General features: G+C 40.6%; 1 protein-coding gene across 1 annotated transcript; it reads left to right on the forward strand.

Annotated features, from left to right (window-relative positions):
• Nucleotides 1-582: 582 nt before the first annotated feature.
• wdr90 (WD repeat domain 90) lies at nt 583-19,495 on the forward strand. Its single transcript, XM_029455486.1, has 43 exons — nt 583-595; nt 703-794; nt 1,109-1,285; nt 1,818-1,956; nt 2,108-2,278; nt 2,787-2,913; nt 3,222-3,289; nt 3,718-3,830; nt 3,963-4,202; nt 4,389-4,451; nt 4,545-4,613; nt 4,730-4,840; nt 4,934-5,079; nt 5,414-5,471; nt 5,726-5,844; nt 6,288-6,449; nt 6,579-6,709; nt 6,908-7,024; nt 7,295-7,530; nt 7,719-7,855; nt 8,304-8,434; nt 8,657-8,787; nt 8,972-9,133; nt 9,627-9,755; nt 10,458-10,591; nt 10,690-10,730; nt 10,827-10,952; nt 12,015-12,179; nt 12,285-12,367; nt 12,447-12,549; nt 12,672-12,793; nt 13,443-13,599; nt 14,171-14,361; nt 14,521-14,689; nt 14,935-15,058; nt 15,270-15,441; nt 16,592-16,714; nt 17,386-17,554; nt 17,669-17,799; nt 18,174-18,317; nt 18,475-18,591; nt 18,693-18,777; nt 18,859-19,495. The coding sequence occupies exons 1-43, from the start codon at nt 583-585 to the stop codon at nt 19,014-19,016; spliced, it is 5,556 nt and encodes a 1,851-aa protein (XP_029311346.1). The 3' UTR covers nt 19,017-19,495.
• Nucleotides 19,496-20,155: the final 660 nt, after the last annotated feature.

Below are 20,155 nucleotides of genomic sequence, written 5' to 3' on the forward strand. Positions count from 1 at the left end.
GTACTTAAATACTGCAGCATGGGTAAATCTGTCTAAGAAAAGTAGTGTATGGGTAGAACTTACAGAAGGCTCGTTAACAAAAAGGAGTATAGTCAAAAAAGTGTGTAAATCATCACCTGTAAAGATAATCTGCACATAAACTGTGTGCAGGGTTTTCTTTACAATATGTATTGGGAGAGTCTCTTTCCACTCATATTCCAAAACGCTCCAGTTTATATTTTTGTATTCCTTTTTTGCTGCGTGAACTACATTACCCAGAAGCGCCAGGGAAAGCAACGCAAAAACGTCATGAGCGTCGTGCTGTCGTTGGCAACGGCGGAGGCTGGAGCGGGAAGACTCTAGGAGTAGTACACTTCATGTCAAATCAAAACTGTTGTTTACTCGGTACCCGGGAGAACTGGAAGAAGCCTCACACCCCATAATGATGTGAAACTAAATGTGTTATTATAGTTTTGGTCTGTTGGAAACGGAGAAGGAGTTTTCCGTTCATTTAGCTGCCTGTTTGCTAGCTAACCTCTCTAAACTAATACTAGCTGCTCGAGTTTTAACAAGTTGCAGCGAGACATCAACAGGTGGATATCAATGGCCTCCAAAGGTAAAATTAAGTTGAAATGTTTTAATAAAGTCTAGTTATGTATACAAGAGCAGACTGGGAGATTTAGTGCTGTTATTTACTCACTAAACCCTGCTTTGACTTCTCAGGTTGGCAGCATCCTTACGTCAACATATTCAAACATGTCAGAGTTGAAGACTGGAAAAGGTCGGCAAAAGAGGGGGATGTGTCAATATACACGGTAACTTTGCTGCACACTTATTGTTATGCTTATGATATTTAAAGTTTTACTTGACCCTGCCTAGGACAGCTGTGCTTGAGTTTCATGTCAGCTATAAAGGGTTACAATAGTAAACAACGTTTTAACTCAGGAGATAAAACCTCCATAAAAACTTTTCAAAACAATTATGTAACATCATTTTATCTGTCCAAACTGTTATATTTGGGCTAAATAAACAGCTTATGTCTCACTTACAAGCCTGCATTGATTTTGTGTGGAGTAAAAATATGTATTCAGACCAAAGTTGGTTAACTTTATGTCCTTAAATCCCGTAGGACAAGCGACTGAGGTGTTCAGTGTTCAGGATCAGGGGTCCTGTTCCCGCCAACAGCTTCATTGTGGTACCCAAAAACAGCAACCAGTCTCTGGGGCTGACAGGTCGCTACTTCTACCTGCTCTTCAGGCCCACACCTGGCAAATACTTCGTAGTCCACCTAGATGTTTCTGTGGAGGTATCTCACCTGATTCTATTCAAATGATCCTAAACATGTGTATGTGTGAAGAATCAAGAGTATTTATCGATTCTATCTAAACTTTCTATTTATTTTTCTATCGACAGTCGTGAATCCACAGCTGCCTCATTAGCTTTCATTGTAATTCTTTGCCATTTCAAAGCGTGTCTTTTATAAGGTGTTGGCATTTCAGTCCAATTGAAATTCTGCAGTGGGAGAAAGTACATCCAATTGTGTGGAACATTTTCAACTTCCTCTCTTAACTCTTTTTTGGGGTTTCTTTGGGTTCAAATTAATGTAGGTAAGTCTAACGGATGTAGCTTAGATTCAGGTACTTTAAAGCATGTCACACTGTATCATATGATTATCTCAGACAGTTGGAGATATTCACAGTCATAACTGTTCAAAAGAAAACCACAGCAACTTGCTTAGTCGTGAAATATTCAACCCATATCTACTATAAAGGCCCTATGGTGTATTTGAATACCTGATATATTGAAATAGAATTTTCTCTGTGTGCTGTGATGTGTAGGAGGGCCAGGTGGTCCGTATCTCTTTTTCCAACATGTTCAAAGAGTTCAAGTCCACAGCTACCTGGCTTCAGTTTCCTTTCCTGTGCGGCGCTGCAAAGGATTCAGTCTATGAAAGCACGGCCAAATCCGCAAGACATGGTAAAATACATGCACATGTAACCATACGTATGTAGATATTGGCCATTGTTTGTATGCCTTTGTTGATATGTCGCTTTACATTTGTATATAATGTAAAGAATCTTGCATGTCTTACTACAGTACTGGCATTATTTATGTTTTTGTGGTCCAGGTTTGGTGGGTCCAGCTCCCACTTCAGTGCGTTGGACCTGTCTGATGCTGGATCTGCAATACACACTGTCTGTTTACCTCAACCGCTGCTACAGTCAACTAAAGAGCATTAAGCTTTGTGCCAACATGGCAGTGAAAAACATGTTTACCAGCGACCTGCTGCTAGATCCAGGTGAGACTCCTTTGACATAGATATGTACAGTATTATTTATATATATATATATATATATATATATATATATATATATATATATATATATATATATATATGTATATGTATATGTATATATATATATATATCTATATATATATATCTATATATATATATATATATATATATGTACACTTTGTTTCTATATGTGAATATCACTGGTGGTTTTCTAGGAGTTTGAGAGATGATGTCATTTGGAGAATAAGAGAAATGCCAAGTGCTCTTCTTTAAAGGGCACTTCCACATAGAGAAGTTCTCAATCCTGTCAGTTTTAGACCCAATGCTTATTCAAACCTCTCAATTAAATAATCTCCCTTTTGTAAAATACATTGAGTACTGAGAATTCAAAAGATCTTCACATACCCATCATTCCTTATATTTCTGAAATAACTACACAGTGTCTTCTTAGTGCGTCATGCATGACATCTTTACTTTGCTCATCTACTCGTGCAATTTCCTCGTTCAACAGGAGTGTCCTTCAGTGAAGCCAAGCTGATGGGTCTGGCTTCTTCTCAGGGCACAGGTCATATCCCCAGAGACATGTCATATCCTGTGCCAAAGGGAGTCTCCTGGTATGACCTCTATGATCATATCAGGTACGGTAACCTCACCTGGGGAAATTGTGCTAAAAGCAAAATCTACACCAAACTACATTTTGTCTAATTTCTGGGGCCAGGATGTTTGGTAGTTTATAATCTTTAACTAGTGAAACACTAATAACTTTGTCACAGCATGATTGATGATCGTGTCAGTGCAACTTTAACAGAGATGGATTTTTCCTTTTGATATTACAGAGACACTGCTAGTAGTTATAGATGACTATTGACTATTAATTTAAGAAAATTACATTTACCTGCTTTTGTCACAGTGTAACGCAGTCCCTCATCTTGTCCTACTCCAACAGGTTTCCCTCGGAGGGAACAAAGTTACCCTTTGACTCCATTCAGAAAGGCAACCCCAGACCCGGGGCTAGTAAGTCATGAACATGCCATACTCTTTGGGTTTATCAAATTTTTATTTTCTGCACATTTTCCTTAAAACTTTGTCAGTTTTTCCCACAAGTAATTCTAATTAATTTTTACTTTGCTCTGCACCAGAAAGAAATTGTTCTTGTATAATTTATTTCGTTGTTAAATCGTTTTCATTATTTATTCATCAAAAACTATTAGAGCCATTAGAGCCGGGGTGTCAAACTCAATCACAGAGTAACCTAAATTAAAAACTGGGATTGCGTCGAGAGCCAAACACGGTCCACATTTATTGAACAGGATAGACATATTGGATTAAAAAAACACTATTATTGTACAAATTCGCAGGATCAGAGCACTTCTGACAAAATACATTCTCTCTTAATAGGAATTTATTTTAGGTGGCTCACTTAATGCTGCTTTCTCTCCCAGGTTGTGTCTCTAATCAAAGAAGTCCTATTAGAGAGAAGTCTCGCTGTGTCAACCTCAGCAAACCAGTTCAGGACCGTGTGTCCCTCATCCAGCAGATCACCACTCCAAAATCAGTAAGAATTAAATACCTTTTAAATCATCAAGTCTCTATGATTCCAATCAGCTGGATGAAAAACCTTTTGTATGAAACATATGCAGTTTTCTAGAAGGCTGCTCTTCTCAGTTTTCTCCTTCTGTCTCCTCAGATCTCGAGGAATCAAACCCCCGTGATGGTGACCGACATACCGGAGCTGGGTGTAGTTTCTACTCACCAGAATGATGATTGGTTTTGCCATAATGATGACCAGCATCAGCTGGAGTCAACATGCTCCGGTTCACAGCAGTTCACATCCAGACCTCCCTGGGACTCCGATGACGGGGGAGTTCACGTGCACATTCATCCCGAGGACGGCTTCAGCCAACACGGGGAGGAAAGTGAAGAAGAGGTGAAGCTTTTATATTGACTAGATTGTGCATTCAACTAAACTTAAAAGCATAAGAAAATCCATCATATACCACATGCCGCTCTCTTTTTGTACATCATGTTAGTACAATGCATCGCTTGACTCCTTGCCTTTTTGTACAGTTTAGTGTTGGCACTGAAAACACTGTTGATCTTGTTATATTCCCAGTTTGTTTGCGCTCCAGTTCCACATTCTGTCCATCTATCATCATCCAAAGACACCAGACAGCAGGTGAGATATGAGCACAGTAGAGAGCGATATGAAACCAGCTGCTGTGACATCACTTGTGTAAGAGCTCTTTACTTTTCTTCTCTCCTCGTTTAGAAGCTGCTCCCAGACCCGATTCTCAGGCTCAATCGAATCATCGGCTTCGGAGGAGCCACTACTAAATGTGTACGCTCACATGGAGTTAAACACTTTATCAGGCTGGCTTCAGATTCAATGAGATTTTGAAGGTCATAAATCAAAGACTGATGGAGGTCTAACAGCTGTACTTTATTACACTGCAGGTCCTGTGGAGCAAATCAGGTGATGCAGTGGTGTATCCGTGTCATGCAATTATCGTCTCTATGAAGATATCGTCTAACCAGCAGAGATTCTTCATTGGCCACACTGATAAGGTAAATGAGCGGCTACCTAAAGATCATTTTCCAGTGTGTTCATTACAGAAATGAGATTTATTTGCAGCATCTGTCCATGTGCTCTCTCTGTAGGTATCTGCACTGGCTTTTAATGGCAACACAACACTGCTGGCGTCAGCACAAACTGGCAACCACAGTGTTGTTCGAGTGTGGGACTACCACAAAGGAAACTGTCTGGCCATGTCTAGGATTCATGCTCATTCATTATCCTCTCTTAGGTAACCAACTGCATATACACATGCACTCATGCACACGCAGTCATCTTACATTTACAATGAGGTCTCAGCTAGGAGAGCCCATTTCTGTCAGTAAAAGAAAAAAATAAGATGAATGCTTTGCCCTGTAATTGACTTAATATCTCAAAATAATGGGATGCTTAATTAAAAAGAATGACTTTCATGTCTCGAAATAATGACTAAGTATCTCGAGGTACTATTATATTATTATTTCATGAACGTTTCTCACTATAATGACTTTTTCTTCCATACTAAGTTAATGTTGAACCCGCTCACTCTCATTTTGTGTTTTTTTCCATCTCTTTCCTTTTGGAAGCTTCTCATACGGCGGTGGTATTCTCTGTGGAGTGGGAAAAGACGGCCACAATAAAACAGTAAGTGCTACAAATGCAAATCTTCCCACATAAAAATTCAAGGGCGTAGTTTTCTTATTTGTGTACCAAGATTAATGAGCATTAGCTGGACTCTGAATCTGTAGAGAGAGCCATGGGTATCATTAGATCTTAATGAAACACCTTGTATCATTAGTTAGAGAGATATCATTTTAAATGACTATAAATGACTTCCCTAATTAGAGTCAAGACTCTGAGCTGTCTGTGTTTGTCATCCTAATTCAACCTTTGTGTAGATGGTGGTGGTGTGGAACACCATGAACGTTAGTAAAGGTGGAGAAGTGACCATCTTAGCCAAAGCACACACGGATGTGGACATCCACACCATGAAGGTTGCCTTCTTTGATGACACAAGGTACCCCCCCTTCTCTGTTTTTTTGGTTGTGTATTTGATTTTGTTTTTAGCCAACAGCGTATGTTTGCATTTATGTGCATATATTATTGTTATCTGTTGACCTGATAAGAGTAACTGTCGATGACTCTGGCGCATCTGCTCTGTTTTATCTACAGCCAATGATCCACACATGTACTGTATCATGCCATGTTAAAGGTCTGCAGCAAATAATAATAGGAAATAGGATATAAGTGTATTTTCACACTTCTGATAAGTTCTGCTAAGAGAGTTTTGGTAAACTTGCAGATATGTCATGACTCTCACACTTCATGTGTCAGGTGCTCTTAGTGAAGGAAGGTGTAAGGAGGAGTGTGAGGTGAACAGGTTCCAGCTACAGGAGCAGGAAAGCAATAGGCCTTTTGCCACCTTAAAGTAAATTAGAACTCTAATTGGGCCGGTTTCAGGATGGTGTCATGTGGTCGCGACAATATTCGCCTGTGGCGTGTGAGGAACGGGACACTGCGATCCTGTCCAGTCAACCTGGGGGAATACCACTCGCTGGACTTCACCGACGTGGCCTTTGAGGAGGGAAACTCTCCCAAGCAGCATCTTGATGATCGAACACTGTGAGTGAGCAAACCAGTCACTGAAACTATCTGCGTTTACGTAGCATAGGAGGACGTTTGAATCTTATCCACTGAAAACATTGTTACTTAAAAGATTACTATTTTGCTTCTGGGAATGTCTTCCCATAGATTTGCCAGCAGTCGGAGTGGCTGTATCTTCGAGATCGACTACAGCAGGGTTGTTATTAGAAATGTCAGGAGGCTGTTGCCTGCACAGCAGCAACATGCAAACCGCAGGGAGAAATGGACTTTTAACACAGGTGTGTGTTTTTTAGTATTTTTAATCAGGGTTTGGATAGAGGGGGAAACACTTTGTACAGAGCCTATGAGGTCATCATTGTGTGTGTGTGTGTGTGTGTGTGTGTGTGTGTGTGTGTGTGTGTGTGTGTGTGTGTGTGTGTGTGTGTGTGTGTGTGTGTGTGTGTGTGTGTGTGTGTGTGTGTGTGTGTGTGTGTCAGGTCCAGGCATTGCCATCAACAGCATCAGTGTGTCCTCCTCATTTTGTGCTACGGGCTCTGAAGATGGCTTCCTGCGACTCTGGCCCCTTGATTTTTCTGCCGTCTTCCTGGAAGCTGGTAGGCACAGCAGCGCGTGGCTTAATATTTACCTGCAACACACTAACAGAAGCCAACAGCATCCTCTCCACAGGCAGTGATACATGTATCATCACTGTATGATCTAGAAAAAAGATGAATAAAACAAACCTGACATTGATACATTATTTGTTTTTGGCAATCATCCCACCACATTGACATTCATATTCATGAACATGTGATGTATGTGTGCATCATAGACCAAGCAATCTGTTTGGAGAATAACTCAGGATGCGTGTCTTTGCTTTCCAGAGCATGAGGGGCCCGTGAGCCTGGTGTCAGTCTCATCCGACAGCCTCCAGGTCCTGGCAGCCACCTCCACTGGTAACCTGGGCTTCCTTGATGTGAGCAGCCGTGGTTACAACACGCTGATGAGGTCACACACAGACACTGTGCTCGGCTTCAGTGTGGATGGCATCCGTCGGCATCTCACGACGGCCTCTTCAGATGGCACAGTGCGCATTTGGAATATGGATTCCTTGCATCAGGTCAATCAGATCCTATTGAAATGCTTTGTTAATAAATACGCAGCATTTATTTCAATTTTGTTGAACCAGACAAAAGGTCAACAGTATGTACACAATCTCTCTCTCTTTTTTAACCATCGTTGCCATCGGTTGGTTTACAGTTTGCTTATTTACTGTTTCACTGAGTGTCTGTTGTCTCCTGTGCTTAGTTGTATGATTTTGTGTCGGAGGACGGCCCCTGCTCAGTGGCCTTCCATCCCAGCGAGCAGGTCTTCTCTTGTGGCTTCAGCTCCGGCATCGTCAGAGTCTTTGACATCTCCAGTGCCAAGCTGCTGGCTGAACACAAGTACGTCTAACGAAAGCTCAAGTGGGCACAGTTGCTGTATGCTATTGTTTGGTATGTCAAAGTCAAATTACTGGAAAAATACAGCTAGATACAATTCTTGCCAGCTTGGCCAGTCTAAGCTGCGGGACAGCTGTTGGAGGCACAATATGGTGACTATGAGGATGTGATATGTTGCTACACATATTCTTAAATCCAAAATATAATATAAAGTAAGTGACTGGAATTAATAGTAAACCTACTTTAAGTGTCACTTATGATCTTTTATAACCAACAATATATTATTTAGTCATAGTTTTCATTAACAAAATTAACACTTTCAAATAAAAATGTGAATTTCTCATCTGGGTTAGGGTTAGGGTTAAACCTTGTGTGCGTTTGTTTTGGTTTTAGAGTGTGTCCTCCAAGAGAGTAACGACTTCTTCTATGCTCCTGTTTCTACACATTATAGGCAGCACAGAGGAGAAGTTGTGGGCCTAGCCTTCTCTCCCGATGGGGAGTTCATGTACAGCGCTGATTCTCAGGGCTCTCTGGCACTTTACAGCGCCTCTGAGGAAGACCACAATGTGATCAAAGTTGTGTGTATGTATGCACAAATACACCGCGAGTTCATCTTCACTACATCAAATGTTAGATTTTTCAGAAATGTTAACTTTTGAAATGAACAACACTATAAGAAAATGCATACACTTTGTTTTATGTTATGTGTTGGCAATTGTTATAGTGAATCACTCAAAGCTTACAGGTTTGAATAACACGTTCAGCATCAGTGTAGTTTGATTCACTCTGTTCCTGATTGGCCAGGTAATGTGGTGGCCCGCGGCACTGAGCGTGCTCCAGACGCTCTCGCAGTGAGCAGTGACAGCCGCTGTCTGGCTTTCATCGGCCCCTCAGAGTACATCGTCACCATTGCTGACTCGCAGTCTCTGGACGAGGTATCTTACACACTGTCGCTTTTTTCAGCACCATACCAGTTGTCTCATTGCTCAAGTACATTAAGAGTTAAAGAGAATTAAAGTTAATGTATCACCTGAGCTTTGGAGGTTATATTGTTCTACGTTGTTATGTCTTACTTTAAGTTCTTGTGTGTCCACATTGACCCGCTCTATCTCTGTCTAGTTGCTCCATGTAGATGTGAGTATTTTGGATGTACAAAGCCCCCGTCTTGATTCTGCACTGAGGGTGTGCTTCTCACCCGCCGCCACTGAACACTTGTTGGTCGCCACATCTGCTAACAAGATCCTCTGGGTTAGCAGCAAGACAGGCCGTCTGCTTCGAGAGGTAACACTGCTGAGCTTTAACACATTAGCGGACCATGTTAAATACACTCCAGCTTTTTCAGAATGCTGCAGCTGCTGAGCTTTAACACATCACTCCTATTTTTACTTCTCTTCACTGGCTCCCAGTGAAACAAAAGAATATATATTTTTTAATGTGTCTTGGCTTATCTCCTTCCTATGCGGTTGACCTACTCGCTGAATAAACACCGGTCCAGATCAACTTAAAGTTCTCCTCACTACACCTAGAATAAATTCTATATTAAGTACTAAGAATGAATAAATTACTTGTTGAGAGGATCCAAGGTTGAACTTTTACTTAATAAGATAATGTCTAATTTCCTCTCAGAAGTTACACGCTGTGTCTGGGGTTGAGAAATGTGGTAAAACATGTCTTTAAATAGAAACAGCAGTGAGCGCCACACAATAATTATTTTCTTTTTTTAAACCATATGGTGGAGTGTTTGTTCCTGACTGGATTCCTGTTCTCCTGTCAGGTGTCGAAGGTGCACAAACACCAGTGCTCGTCGCTGGCTGTGAGTGAGGACAGTCGGTACCTGCTGACAGCAGGACACAATGCTGTGAAAGTCTGGGATTATAACATGCAGCTCGATATTAATTCACAGGTATTTCACCATCAAATAGTTTGTATATTTAAGTAAATGTGAGTCAAATAAGCATCTAGTGGTTAATGTGACTGAATGCAATGCAAAGTGACACAGATGTTAACCCGTTAATCAAAGCTTACAAATTTAATTCAGACATCTTGTGAAAACAAACAGCAGGGAAAACTAATAAAACAATTACTCTATTATCAAAATTGTTGCCAATTAATTTTCTGTCGCCCGACTAATTGTTTACCATTGAACGTGCACATCTTTTAGTGTATTCTTTGATTATTTCATCACAGGTCAGGTCACTTCACACTCCTGTCTTATAAAATCATGAGAGCAGTTCAAATTGTGCAATTATATAATTCCCTCGAAGCACAGGCAAACACAAGTGGCTTTCATGCTCCTGGTTTATTTGAAGCTTCAAATCCAACCTTGAAAACTAAACACACACACACACACACACACACACACACACACACACACACACACACACACACACACACACACACACACAAGAAAATATAAAGACCATATTAGTTTAGCATAAATAATAGCATGTACAGCATGTGGAATAACATTTTACCAGACAAACAAAACAACAATTTGAGCTTTGACGACTTGAGCTTAGTAAGTAAGTAAGTCTTTTACTTTAGCAGTAGGAGTATAAGTGGATCGTGTCAGCAGTAACTGAAACGTGTGTTTCTCGTGTACCAGATGTTTATAGGTCACAGTCGGCCCATCTGCCAGGTGAGCTTCACCCCTGATCAACTGGGCGTCGTCTCAGTGGGAGACGCCATCTTCCTTTGGGACTTCCTGGCACATCCTGTTGAATCTTTGACTGACAGCCGGTAATAATCCTTGTTGCATGTTTTAATCTTGTTATTAATGTGTGTGTTACACTTTGTAAGTGTTATTGGTGTCTGATACACTCTGTCCTCACTCACAGTTCACCTCTGATACTAAAATACACCTCGGCTCCTAAATCAGGTAACTTTTATTTAGAGTTTGTGTTCTTGCTACAATAATATCCGATCAACCTGATTTTTAATTGTTCTTACTTATTACAAATAAATTGTTCAACAGTTCGACCGGACGCTGAAGTGAGTGGAGTTCAGTTGTCCAATGGGATGCCTCGACAGACGGCGCCCCTCCCCTCCTCACCGCCACCACGACTCGACACCAGCACCCTGGACCAAGTTGACCTGGGGGGTGAGTTTTCTTTTTCAATTTAAAAATGACCCACCAACAAATCCTACGTATTGACAACTGTATGATTAGCTGTCAGAATGACACACACACCTGTAGCTGATGTCTTCCTCTACTCTCCTCATGAGAAAAATAAAATGTCTACACACAAATCTGCCTTTTCATGTCTGTTCATAACTTGATTTCCACACAGTTTTAGGAGTTAAAACGTCAGCAATAAAGAGTAGATTTGTATGCATTAGGGTATGCATTAGGGTTTCCTTTGCTTTTGTGCTTCTTGTATGTTTTTTGCTTTCAAATGCCAATGTGCATTTTAAAAACTGTTATAACTGACATTTATGAAGCTCTCCAGTTATGGAAAAAAGCCCTTCCCTCTGCATTTCCTTTGATACGTGATCGACTCGTATAATTAGACTTTAGAAAATGGCAACGTATTGACCGAGAGAAATGCATTTCTAACGCTGCTCCCCCACCATTCAAAATATAGGATCGCAGCTGGAAACAAACACCGTTCCATTATTTTGAATTGAAGGATGAAAAGGTTGCTCCACAGGATGTATATAGTTCTTTGTAAGAGATGCAACACCTGAACAGTTTACAAAGTGTTTGCGTATAAACATATCTTAAGGAGGTATGCCTGCCAATCTGGTGTATAGATTTACAACAGTCAGAATAAAATATGGTGATTTTCTTTCCTTTCTGCTCTTACCAGCAGTTGTTTGTGTGAATATCAAATATATGAACATAAAAAAAAGACTAATTGAAGATTGCTTTTGTCAGCTGTTACTGACCAAGAGGCTTACTGAGCTTCCACGTGCTGGTGGAGTGAACTTGGTTAGTCTGGCTCGTAGAAAATAAATTGACTACTTGTTATTTAAAATGGAGAAACACATTGATCTTTTAACACTGATTTGAAATCTCTGGTTTAATAGCAAATATCAAAACTGTTTCTTTAGTAGTGACAACATGAAGAATGTATTTGTTGCTAATGGCCAGAACAGAGTGTTCAATGAACTTGATGATTACGTACATTTTCATATTTTCTCTCCCGTTTCCCTCCTGCAGTCTTGGGCTCCTTGTCGATTTGTGACGACACCCCGACCATCCCAACCGCTCCGGTCGGAGCTGCTGGTTCAGGTACTTCCTCTGACCCCAGACCTCCCTCGTCCTTCCTCAGAGTCACAGAGCTGGTCCACACGTCTCCCCCGAATACAAGTCATATGGATGCTGGTAAGTGCCCCACTGCATTGTTCTTCATCAACAGTGATCTGACTTTCTGTAGGTTTTGGCAGAATAGAGCCTTCCCTTATTTTTTTATTCTGTTTTATAATTTAGTTGACTTGAAAGGGAAGAAACCAGTACGTCCGGATTGTTACAGGCACTTTATTCCACGTTTCAAGACCTCCACTCTTGATCAGGTAACGAGCACTTTGTGTAATGATAGCAGTCACTGGGTGCATTAGTTTGTCCTGTCTTAATGTTTTGTCTTGGATTCAGGCTGCTGTGGCTCCCCAACCAGGAGAAGAGGGCATAAAGCTGAAAGCAGTGATTGGCTACAATGGCAATGGCCGTGGCAACATGGTGTGGAGCCCTGACCAAGGTATAATATACTCAGAGTAAAACCAAAACAGTGTAGAATACAATTGCCTCTCATGTCTGCTATAAAAAGAAAAAGATATTGGTTATTGTTTTGCCCTCTCCAGCAATCGATTTCTGTTGCAGGTTTGTTTGCGTACTCGTGTGGCTGTGTGGTGGTGGTGGAATACCTTCATACAGGAAGTCAGAGACACTTGCTGGGCCACAGCGAGGAGATCTCTTGTCTTGCAGTCACAAATGATGCACAGGTACTTCTAGTTCTAGACTTCACAGTTATACGAGAGTGATTGACTGAACAGGGATCAGCAAGGGAGGAAATCGGGTACATAAGCTGGTTATTCATTTTGTCAGACAAGAGGTGCTTATGGAGACTAACATCCTTGAGTCTCTTCTCACCTGGAGGCGAGAGAAGGGCATGTCTGATCGGTAGATAGATTGATTTTCACACTTGTCTGTGCTGCGTGGTTGCTCAGTTCTGTGGGAGCACTTTGTGTTCAGCACTTGTCACTCAATCTTTTCTTAGAACAGATTCCAAGTGAGGCTCTGAAAACACTTCAAATGTGTCAATTAAATGACAATCATCACAAAGGATTGTAAATGGCCGAAAGAGATTTACAAGGCTGCCTCATCCAAATATTAAAACAACTGGTTTGGTTTAAATGAATGTCTTTGTCTAACAAAGTCAGTGGGTTAAAGAGATTTAGTCTTCTCAAAAGCTAGCGGATCAGATTTAGATTTATTGTCCCAGGTGGATATTTGTTTTCACAGCTGGTACACGACAGATATACACACAGCAACACATGTCTGTGAACGATCTCTCCCCAATCTTGGGGCCTCAAGAAGTGGAGTTGTAATTTATAACGAAGGTGCTCTGTGTCTGTGTTACTTCCTGATCAGACTGTGGCATCAGCAGCTGGTGGCAGTAATGGAAGCAGGAGCCTCATCTGCATTTGGGATGTCCAGAATGGAACCTGTCGTAAAACCATCTCCTACCACAGGGGGGCGGTGCAGAGTCTCGCTTTCTCCAGGGATGATCGCTTCTTTCTTTCGGCTGGTCAGTAAAATATGAATTGGATTCCATCCATCAGTCAGCGTTTAAAAGTGGCAATGGTTAAGATTTCAGTCCTGGTTTATTTAGCGAAATACTATTTACTGTTGGTAACAGTAAATGTGGTTAAATACTACACGTCCCAGAGTTCAACGGGCAACAAAACTATTTTCTATTTACTATTTTACTATTTTAAGTCTGGCAATAATTCGCCTTTTTCCATCGTTCTGTTAGCAAACGTGAAATCTAAAAATGTGGAAAATGACCGTTGTCTTGTTTTGTAGACGCATTATTAATGAACGATAGCGCTCAGTATCAAGCTCTATGAAAAACCTACATTTCCTGTGGCTAATTCATAATACAATTGTACTTGTGTTTTGTCACTTAATTAAATGCTTTTAATGTGAAGCTGCAGCAGAAGGAAATCTTCAGTTTGCATTAGTAGTAACTTTTTTGAATACATAATGATGTTTTGCGCCACTTAACATAATTGAATAAAATACAGAAAATGTCTCAGCTGTGGCCAATCAAGTAACTCCGCTACTACTGACCGCTGATTCCTGCCAACGCCCTGCAGGAGACTTCTCTGACCCACAGGTGGCTCTGTGGAGCAGTAAGACCTTAGAGCTGCTGTCCAGTGCGAGTGTGTCCGGCCCGATCCATGACGCCGCCTTCAGCCCCTCAGCATCCAGCCAGCTGGCCTGTGTGGGCAGCCAAGGGGTTTACTTCTGCCTCATCCACACGCATGGCTCGGATGTAGACCTCAAGGTAAATGACCACAGTTGTCACTATGTTGGATTAAAAACATGTGATAACGTCTTCTCAAGTTCATTTAGTACATCAGAACAACATTTTTAATTTGGTAAAGATTTTAGTGGTGTTTGCATTTGCTACATAAGGATGATGCACTCCTTCACGCTTCCACAGGTCCAGAGGGTGAAAGCACCTGCAGAGGTGGGTGATGTGGAGCTGACGGCTCTGTGCTACCACATGGACTCCTTTCTGTTCACCGCCACGAATCGAGGACACGTTTGCGTCTGGGACGTAAACACACGGAGCTGCTTCATGACGTGGGAAGCTGATGAGGGAGAGATCGGTACAAACGGACTCTCTTTATAATCTAACCATCCAATTTGAATAAAACATGTTTTAGCTAAATGGTTCTTACACAAAATGATACACAATCGTATTATTCTCTTCTAGTTACTTGTGTTGTGTTAGGGAGATGCTTTTTATGTCACATGTGACGAAAACATTGCTGTCATTTAGAAACCTGCGTCTTACTTTCTGGTCCGGGGCTTCTATCAATCGTAATAGGATGGATTTTGTTTCTTCATGTAGGAGTGCTGCTGTGTCGAGGGAATCGTCTGTTGACAGGCAGCAACACCCGCTGGTTGCGACTGTGGGAGGTAGAAGCTGTGCAGGGTGTGAAGCCTCAGGAAAAGGTCTGCAGTGGGGAAGACAGGTCTGTAGTTATATATATATATATATACAGTCTCTGGTCTGTAGCTCGTTCTCTGATGATTCTTCCTGCGCCATATCTTTTCTTTATCTTATGTGATGAATGCATCCTGATACAGTTCACACACACAGTACACAGGTACGGGAAACGGAAGATTGAAAGTGGTCATGTCTAGATTCAATAATGGGCTCATTGTTTTTGGCGTGTCCCTCAGTGGCACCATGGTGGTGTTGGAGCAGGAGATAATGCTGGACGGGACAATGGTCAGTGCAGCATTTGATAACACAATGGACATGGGCATCGTTGGCACCACAGCGGGAACCCTCTGGTACATCAACTGGTCAGACAACAGCAGCATCCGGCTGGTCAGCGGGCACAAGACCAAGGTACCAGTGTGAGCTTTGGGAAATGAAAAGTAACTTATGCACATCCTGTGTCTCCAGCAGGGAGCTGGAACATACAGCTTATAACTGGGAGAGAAGTTGTTGAGCACAATGCTCATCGGTTCATGGCATGTTACACCTGTTAACCGTAGTTATATGACTGACAAAAGATTTAACTATAATAGTCAAATATGAGTAATGAATAAATATAGTATCAATACCAATTCAGTTTATTTGGAAAAAACGGTTGTTGCTGCCAAAAAAGAGCTGCACTGTGTCCTGCACTAAATCTGCATATCTTTCCTCCACTCTGACTGTAGGTGTGTGTCGCTGCCCTTCGTGTAGCACAGTGCAGTATTTATTAAATACTCTATATAAAGGTTAATGCTACAGCCTCCTCTGATGTAATGCAGTGTGGGGAACCCTCTTGCACACTTTAGTAAAACAGACATCATTAATGTGAGAACTTAAATCTGCTTTTCCTGAAAATCCAAATGTCTGCAGTGAAAATCTCATTAATGGCCTGCCAATCACACAGGAAAGGAAGGAATGAGAGTATTTCATATTACATCAATTTGCAGATGGACGGAACGGTTTGAAGCAGGAAATTAAATCAAGGAAACCGCAGGGAAGCAATTAGCAATGATAAATGGCATTTTAATGAACTGATGACAAGGCCACGTCGGGGTGATTTTAAAATATATCTATAATGGACTGAAAACATTTGATTAATGAGATGTTAATAATACATCTCAGATAAAATAAGTGTGTTTGTGCCACTAGGGCTCCTAGACTTATGGGCTTATCTACAAAATCATGCAAATGCAAAATAACTGTAGTTCCAAGTAATGGTTTTACTGAATGAGAGGATCAACATGCAACTGTTTCCAATTTATTTAGTTTTTATTCACTTACTTGGCAAAGGTCTGGTGTTATTTACACCAAGACAAAGATTGCAAGAGGTGAATCTTTACACAAATGAAACCTTCTGAATGCAGCCGGAGAGTGTAGCAAAAAAAACAGATGAGACGTGAATGAAAATGACCTGAAGTGACTTCTGAGGAAGCTCTGTGCGGTTGTTGAGCTGCTAATATTAACATGGTGATCCAGGATTGACATTCATCGTCTGTGTGTACTCCTCTGTGCTGTCCAGGTGAATGATGTGGTGTTTAGCTCCGACGAGAGACATTTTGCCACCTGCAGCGAGGACGGCAGCGTGAGGGTGTGGTCGGCACCCAGCAACGAACTGGTGGTTCAGTTTCAGGTGCTCAACCAGGTGAGGGAACAACCAGGAATATTCTATATTAATATATATATATTTATATATATATATATATATATATATATATAGTTGGGAGATTTTATATATATATATTTATATATATATATATATTATATATATATATATATATATATATATATTTATTTATTTATATATATATATATATTTATTTATATATATATATATATTTATTTATATATATATATATATATATATTTATTTATATATTTATATATATATATATATTTATATATATATATACATTTATATATATAAATATATATATATATATATAAATCTCCCATCTATTACTTTATAATTGTATTTTATTTTTCATGAATCTATAAAATGATCCATCCTTATTGCAAAATGTTGTGGCTTTTTTACATACTGTATTTTATTTTACACCTTAAATATCAGAATGTATCCATCACATTTTCCCTAATTGAATTATCTTTAGAATATTTTTATATTGGTTGGTGTTTGTATATCTCCTTGTTTCCTTGTTGTTTTTCTTTTTCTTTGTTTCTGTAATTGACTCGATGTCATTCTAAATGAGGGTCGCCCCGAGTGATCTCTCGAGTATAAATAAAGGTTGAATAAATGAATTAATTACACTGATTGGTGGTCCTTGAATATGACCCCCTCCTGTCTTTCTCTGTCAGGCCTGTGGCTGCGTATGCTGGAGCCCTTCTTCCAGTAAAGAGAGTGCGTGTGTGGCTGGAGGATACAGCGATGGGACCCTGAGGATCTTCAGGCTTTCTTCCTCAGAGATGGAGATGAAGCTCCATCCCCATCAAGTGGCTGTCACTGCCATCCAGTACTCTGCTGATGGTGAGAGATCTTCTGTATTTACAATGATTGTACTACTATTTCATGATGAAATGTTATATTGAAGCTGCTACGTTTCATCCAGTTTTGCTCTTTAACTCCTTTTGACCCCTGCAGGTCATGTGATCCTTTCAGCGGGGAAGAATGGTCTGGTATCTGTCAGCAGCCCGGTGAATGGAGCGACTATACGTGTCATCCGGGACCACAAAGGAGCGCCGGTTACCAACATCCAGTGTGTGAATGAACAGGTCAGCTCACTGAACCACATCAAGGAGTAACGCTTTAACAGAGCTCCACATGGCAGCACATTAGTAACAGTGAGGGATGTTAGAATAGACCCTGATGAGCAACAATTTAAAGTTAATAATTACAAAATACGGCCCTGAGAGTTCAGCGCTGAGGTGTTTCTGCAACAGCAAACACTTGAGTTATTGCCCCCTGAAGATTTATTCTCCATCAACCTTCCATTTCCTTAAATGTACTGGAATACAAACCACATCTCTTCTCTCCACTGCTGCAGCGCACAAGTGCTCTCTGTAATTCCTTTGTTGGGTCTTTAGTAATTTTATGACATTTTTAATTTAGTACGTATCTGAAGCTGTTTTTGTTCTTTAATCCTCAGTGTAAGAATTTGGGACTTGAAGGAAAAGAGATGTGGTTGGCTGCCAGTGCTGACAGACGTGTCAGTGTGTGGGCTGCTGATTGGTTGAAGGACAAATGTGATCTGCTTGACTGGCTGACATTTCCTGCTCCGGCCTATTTTGGGGTACCGTCTGTATTTTAAGTAGTAGTACATGGTAATGACTAGAAATGTCTCTCCAACTGTTGAGTGCTTGATGTATGTATCTTATTTTACAAAATAAAGCTCTGTCCATGTTTGACCTTTGCACATCTTATATATTTGTAAACATGTTGTGCTGTAGGATGACAGCCCACCTCCCAGCCTGGCTGCCTTCTGCCCTGCAGACCCCAGCCTGGTGGTCTACACTGGCTATGGAGTAGAGAAAGAGCTGTCCTTCTACAGCCTGGAAAAGAAACAGGTACCGCAGTGCCCACTGCTTCTGTACCACTGTGTTGTTTCCAGTAACTGTACAAGGCACATGTTGTGTTCACGTCTGTCTGTAACCTGTTTTTACTACAGATAATTAAAAAGATTGCCCTGCCGGACTGGGCCACATGCTTCAGCCTCTCCTCTCCGGGTCAACTCATAGCTGTGGGATCAAAAGGTAAACTTGGATCTTTGTTTTAGATTTAAGTAGTGAAAGTTTGGAGCTTTAATTTCTCACTATATGTCTATCTCTTATCAGAGCGAGTGTTGAAGTTGATCAAGTGGACCAGCGGCAGGTTCCAGGACTTCCTGCAGCACAGTGACTCACTGCAGACGTGTCACTTCTCTCCCTCAGGGAAGCTTCTTTTCACTGTAGCTTATAATGAGATCCTGCTGTGGGAGGTGAAGGGCCTCTGAGGGCCCCCACATGTGTTTTTGAACCTCAAACCTTGTAGGTTTATTCTCTTTCACACGTGCCTAGTTTAAATTGTTACTTTATGCAATTTTTTTGTTCCATATTTATTTATTTTTTATCAATTCCAAGAGAAGTAGTTGTAATTTGTGGAGAAGCTTTTTGTAATATTTGCCACTCTGGAATTCTATTTTGTATATGTATGGTTTTAAAATACATATTTGTTGAAGGAACTGTTTTGTGTGTCCTGTCACTTCTAATGTTTGACTATTTATTTGAGTTGTTCTTACTGTGAGTTAGAATGTGTATAATGATGAGTGATTAACACTTGCTGTCATGTTACTGTGTTTCACTGGTAGATAGAATCATGGTTTGTGGGCGGCTGTGGGGTTTAAATAAAAAGCAGCGTGTAAAACAACAATCTGTGACTAAGATGACTCCAACAATGTTAGAGGGGCAGCTACAGCCGAAGACATTTGTATTTGTACTTGTCTTTACACCAGAACGATGATTTTGCATGTTTCTTCTCAAGTTTCCATTTTTTTTGACGGACACAATCAAAATGTTAATTTCTGATACAAGGACTTGAATTCAGGCTTCTCACTTTGAATGACAGGTACTGAGTGACTCTTCTGTCAGTGTTTCTGCTACTTCAGTATTCAGAAATGGTGCATACACACTAGATAATAAATACTAATGCGGAACAATGCAATGAAGGACATATAGAGAAGAAGTATTACAGGGGTAATTACAAATATGAATGTAAAAACAATCGATACCACCTCCTTCACTTCTCTGTTTAAAGAAATATGCAAACCAGTCTCAGGAGATTGAGATCATTTAATTTAAAACAAGACGAGGTTGAAGTAGGAAATAATATTGCCACGGAGACTAATTAAATTGTGGAAAAGAGGGCAATTATTAAACATTACTGACGGGTCATAAATTAACACATCCTACTGAGATGTAAGCAAAGCTGTTGAGAGCTCAAATGATCATCTCTGTTTCTTTTCTTGGTTGTTCTTTGGAGATTGTTGTATAATACACATAACTCATTGTAATGGACTCCACAACGAACCCCAATTTTGACAATCTGTTGCTTTTCCTAAAGCAGAAGTGGAGGTTTGGTTGAGGAAAGATGGAG

Source organism: Cottoperca gobio, chromosome 19 (assembly GCF_900634415.1).
Source record: "Cottoperca gobio chromosome 19, fCotGob3.1, whole genome shotgun sequence".
Classification (NCBI taxonomy): Eukaryota; Metazoa; Chordata; class Actinopteri; order Perciformes; family Bovichtidae; genus Cottoperca; species Cottoperca gobio.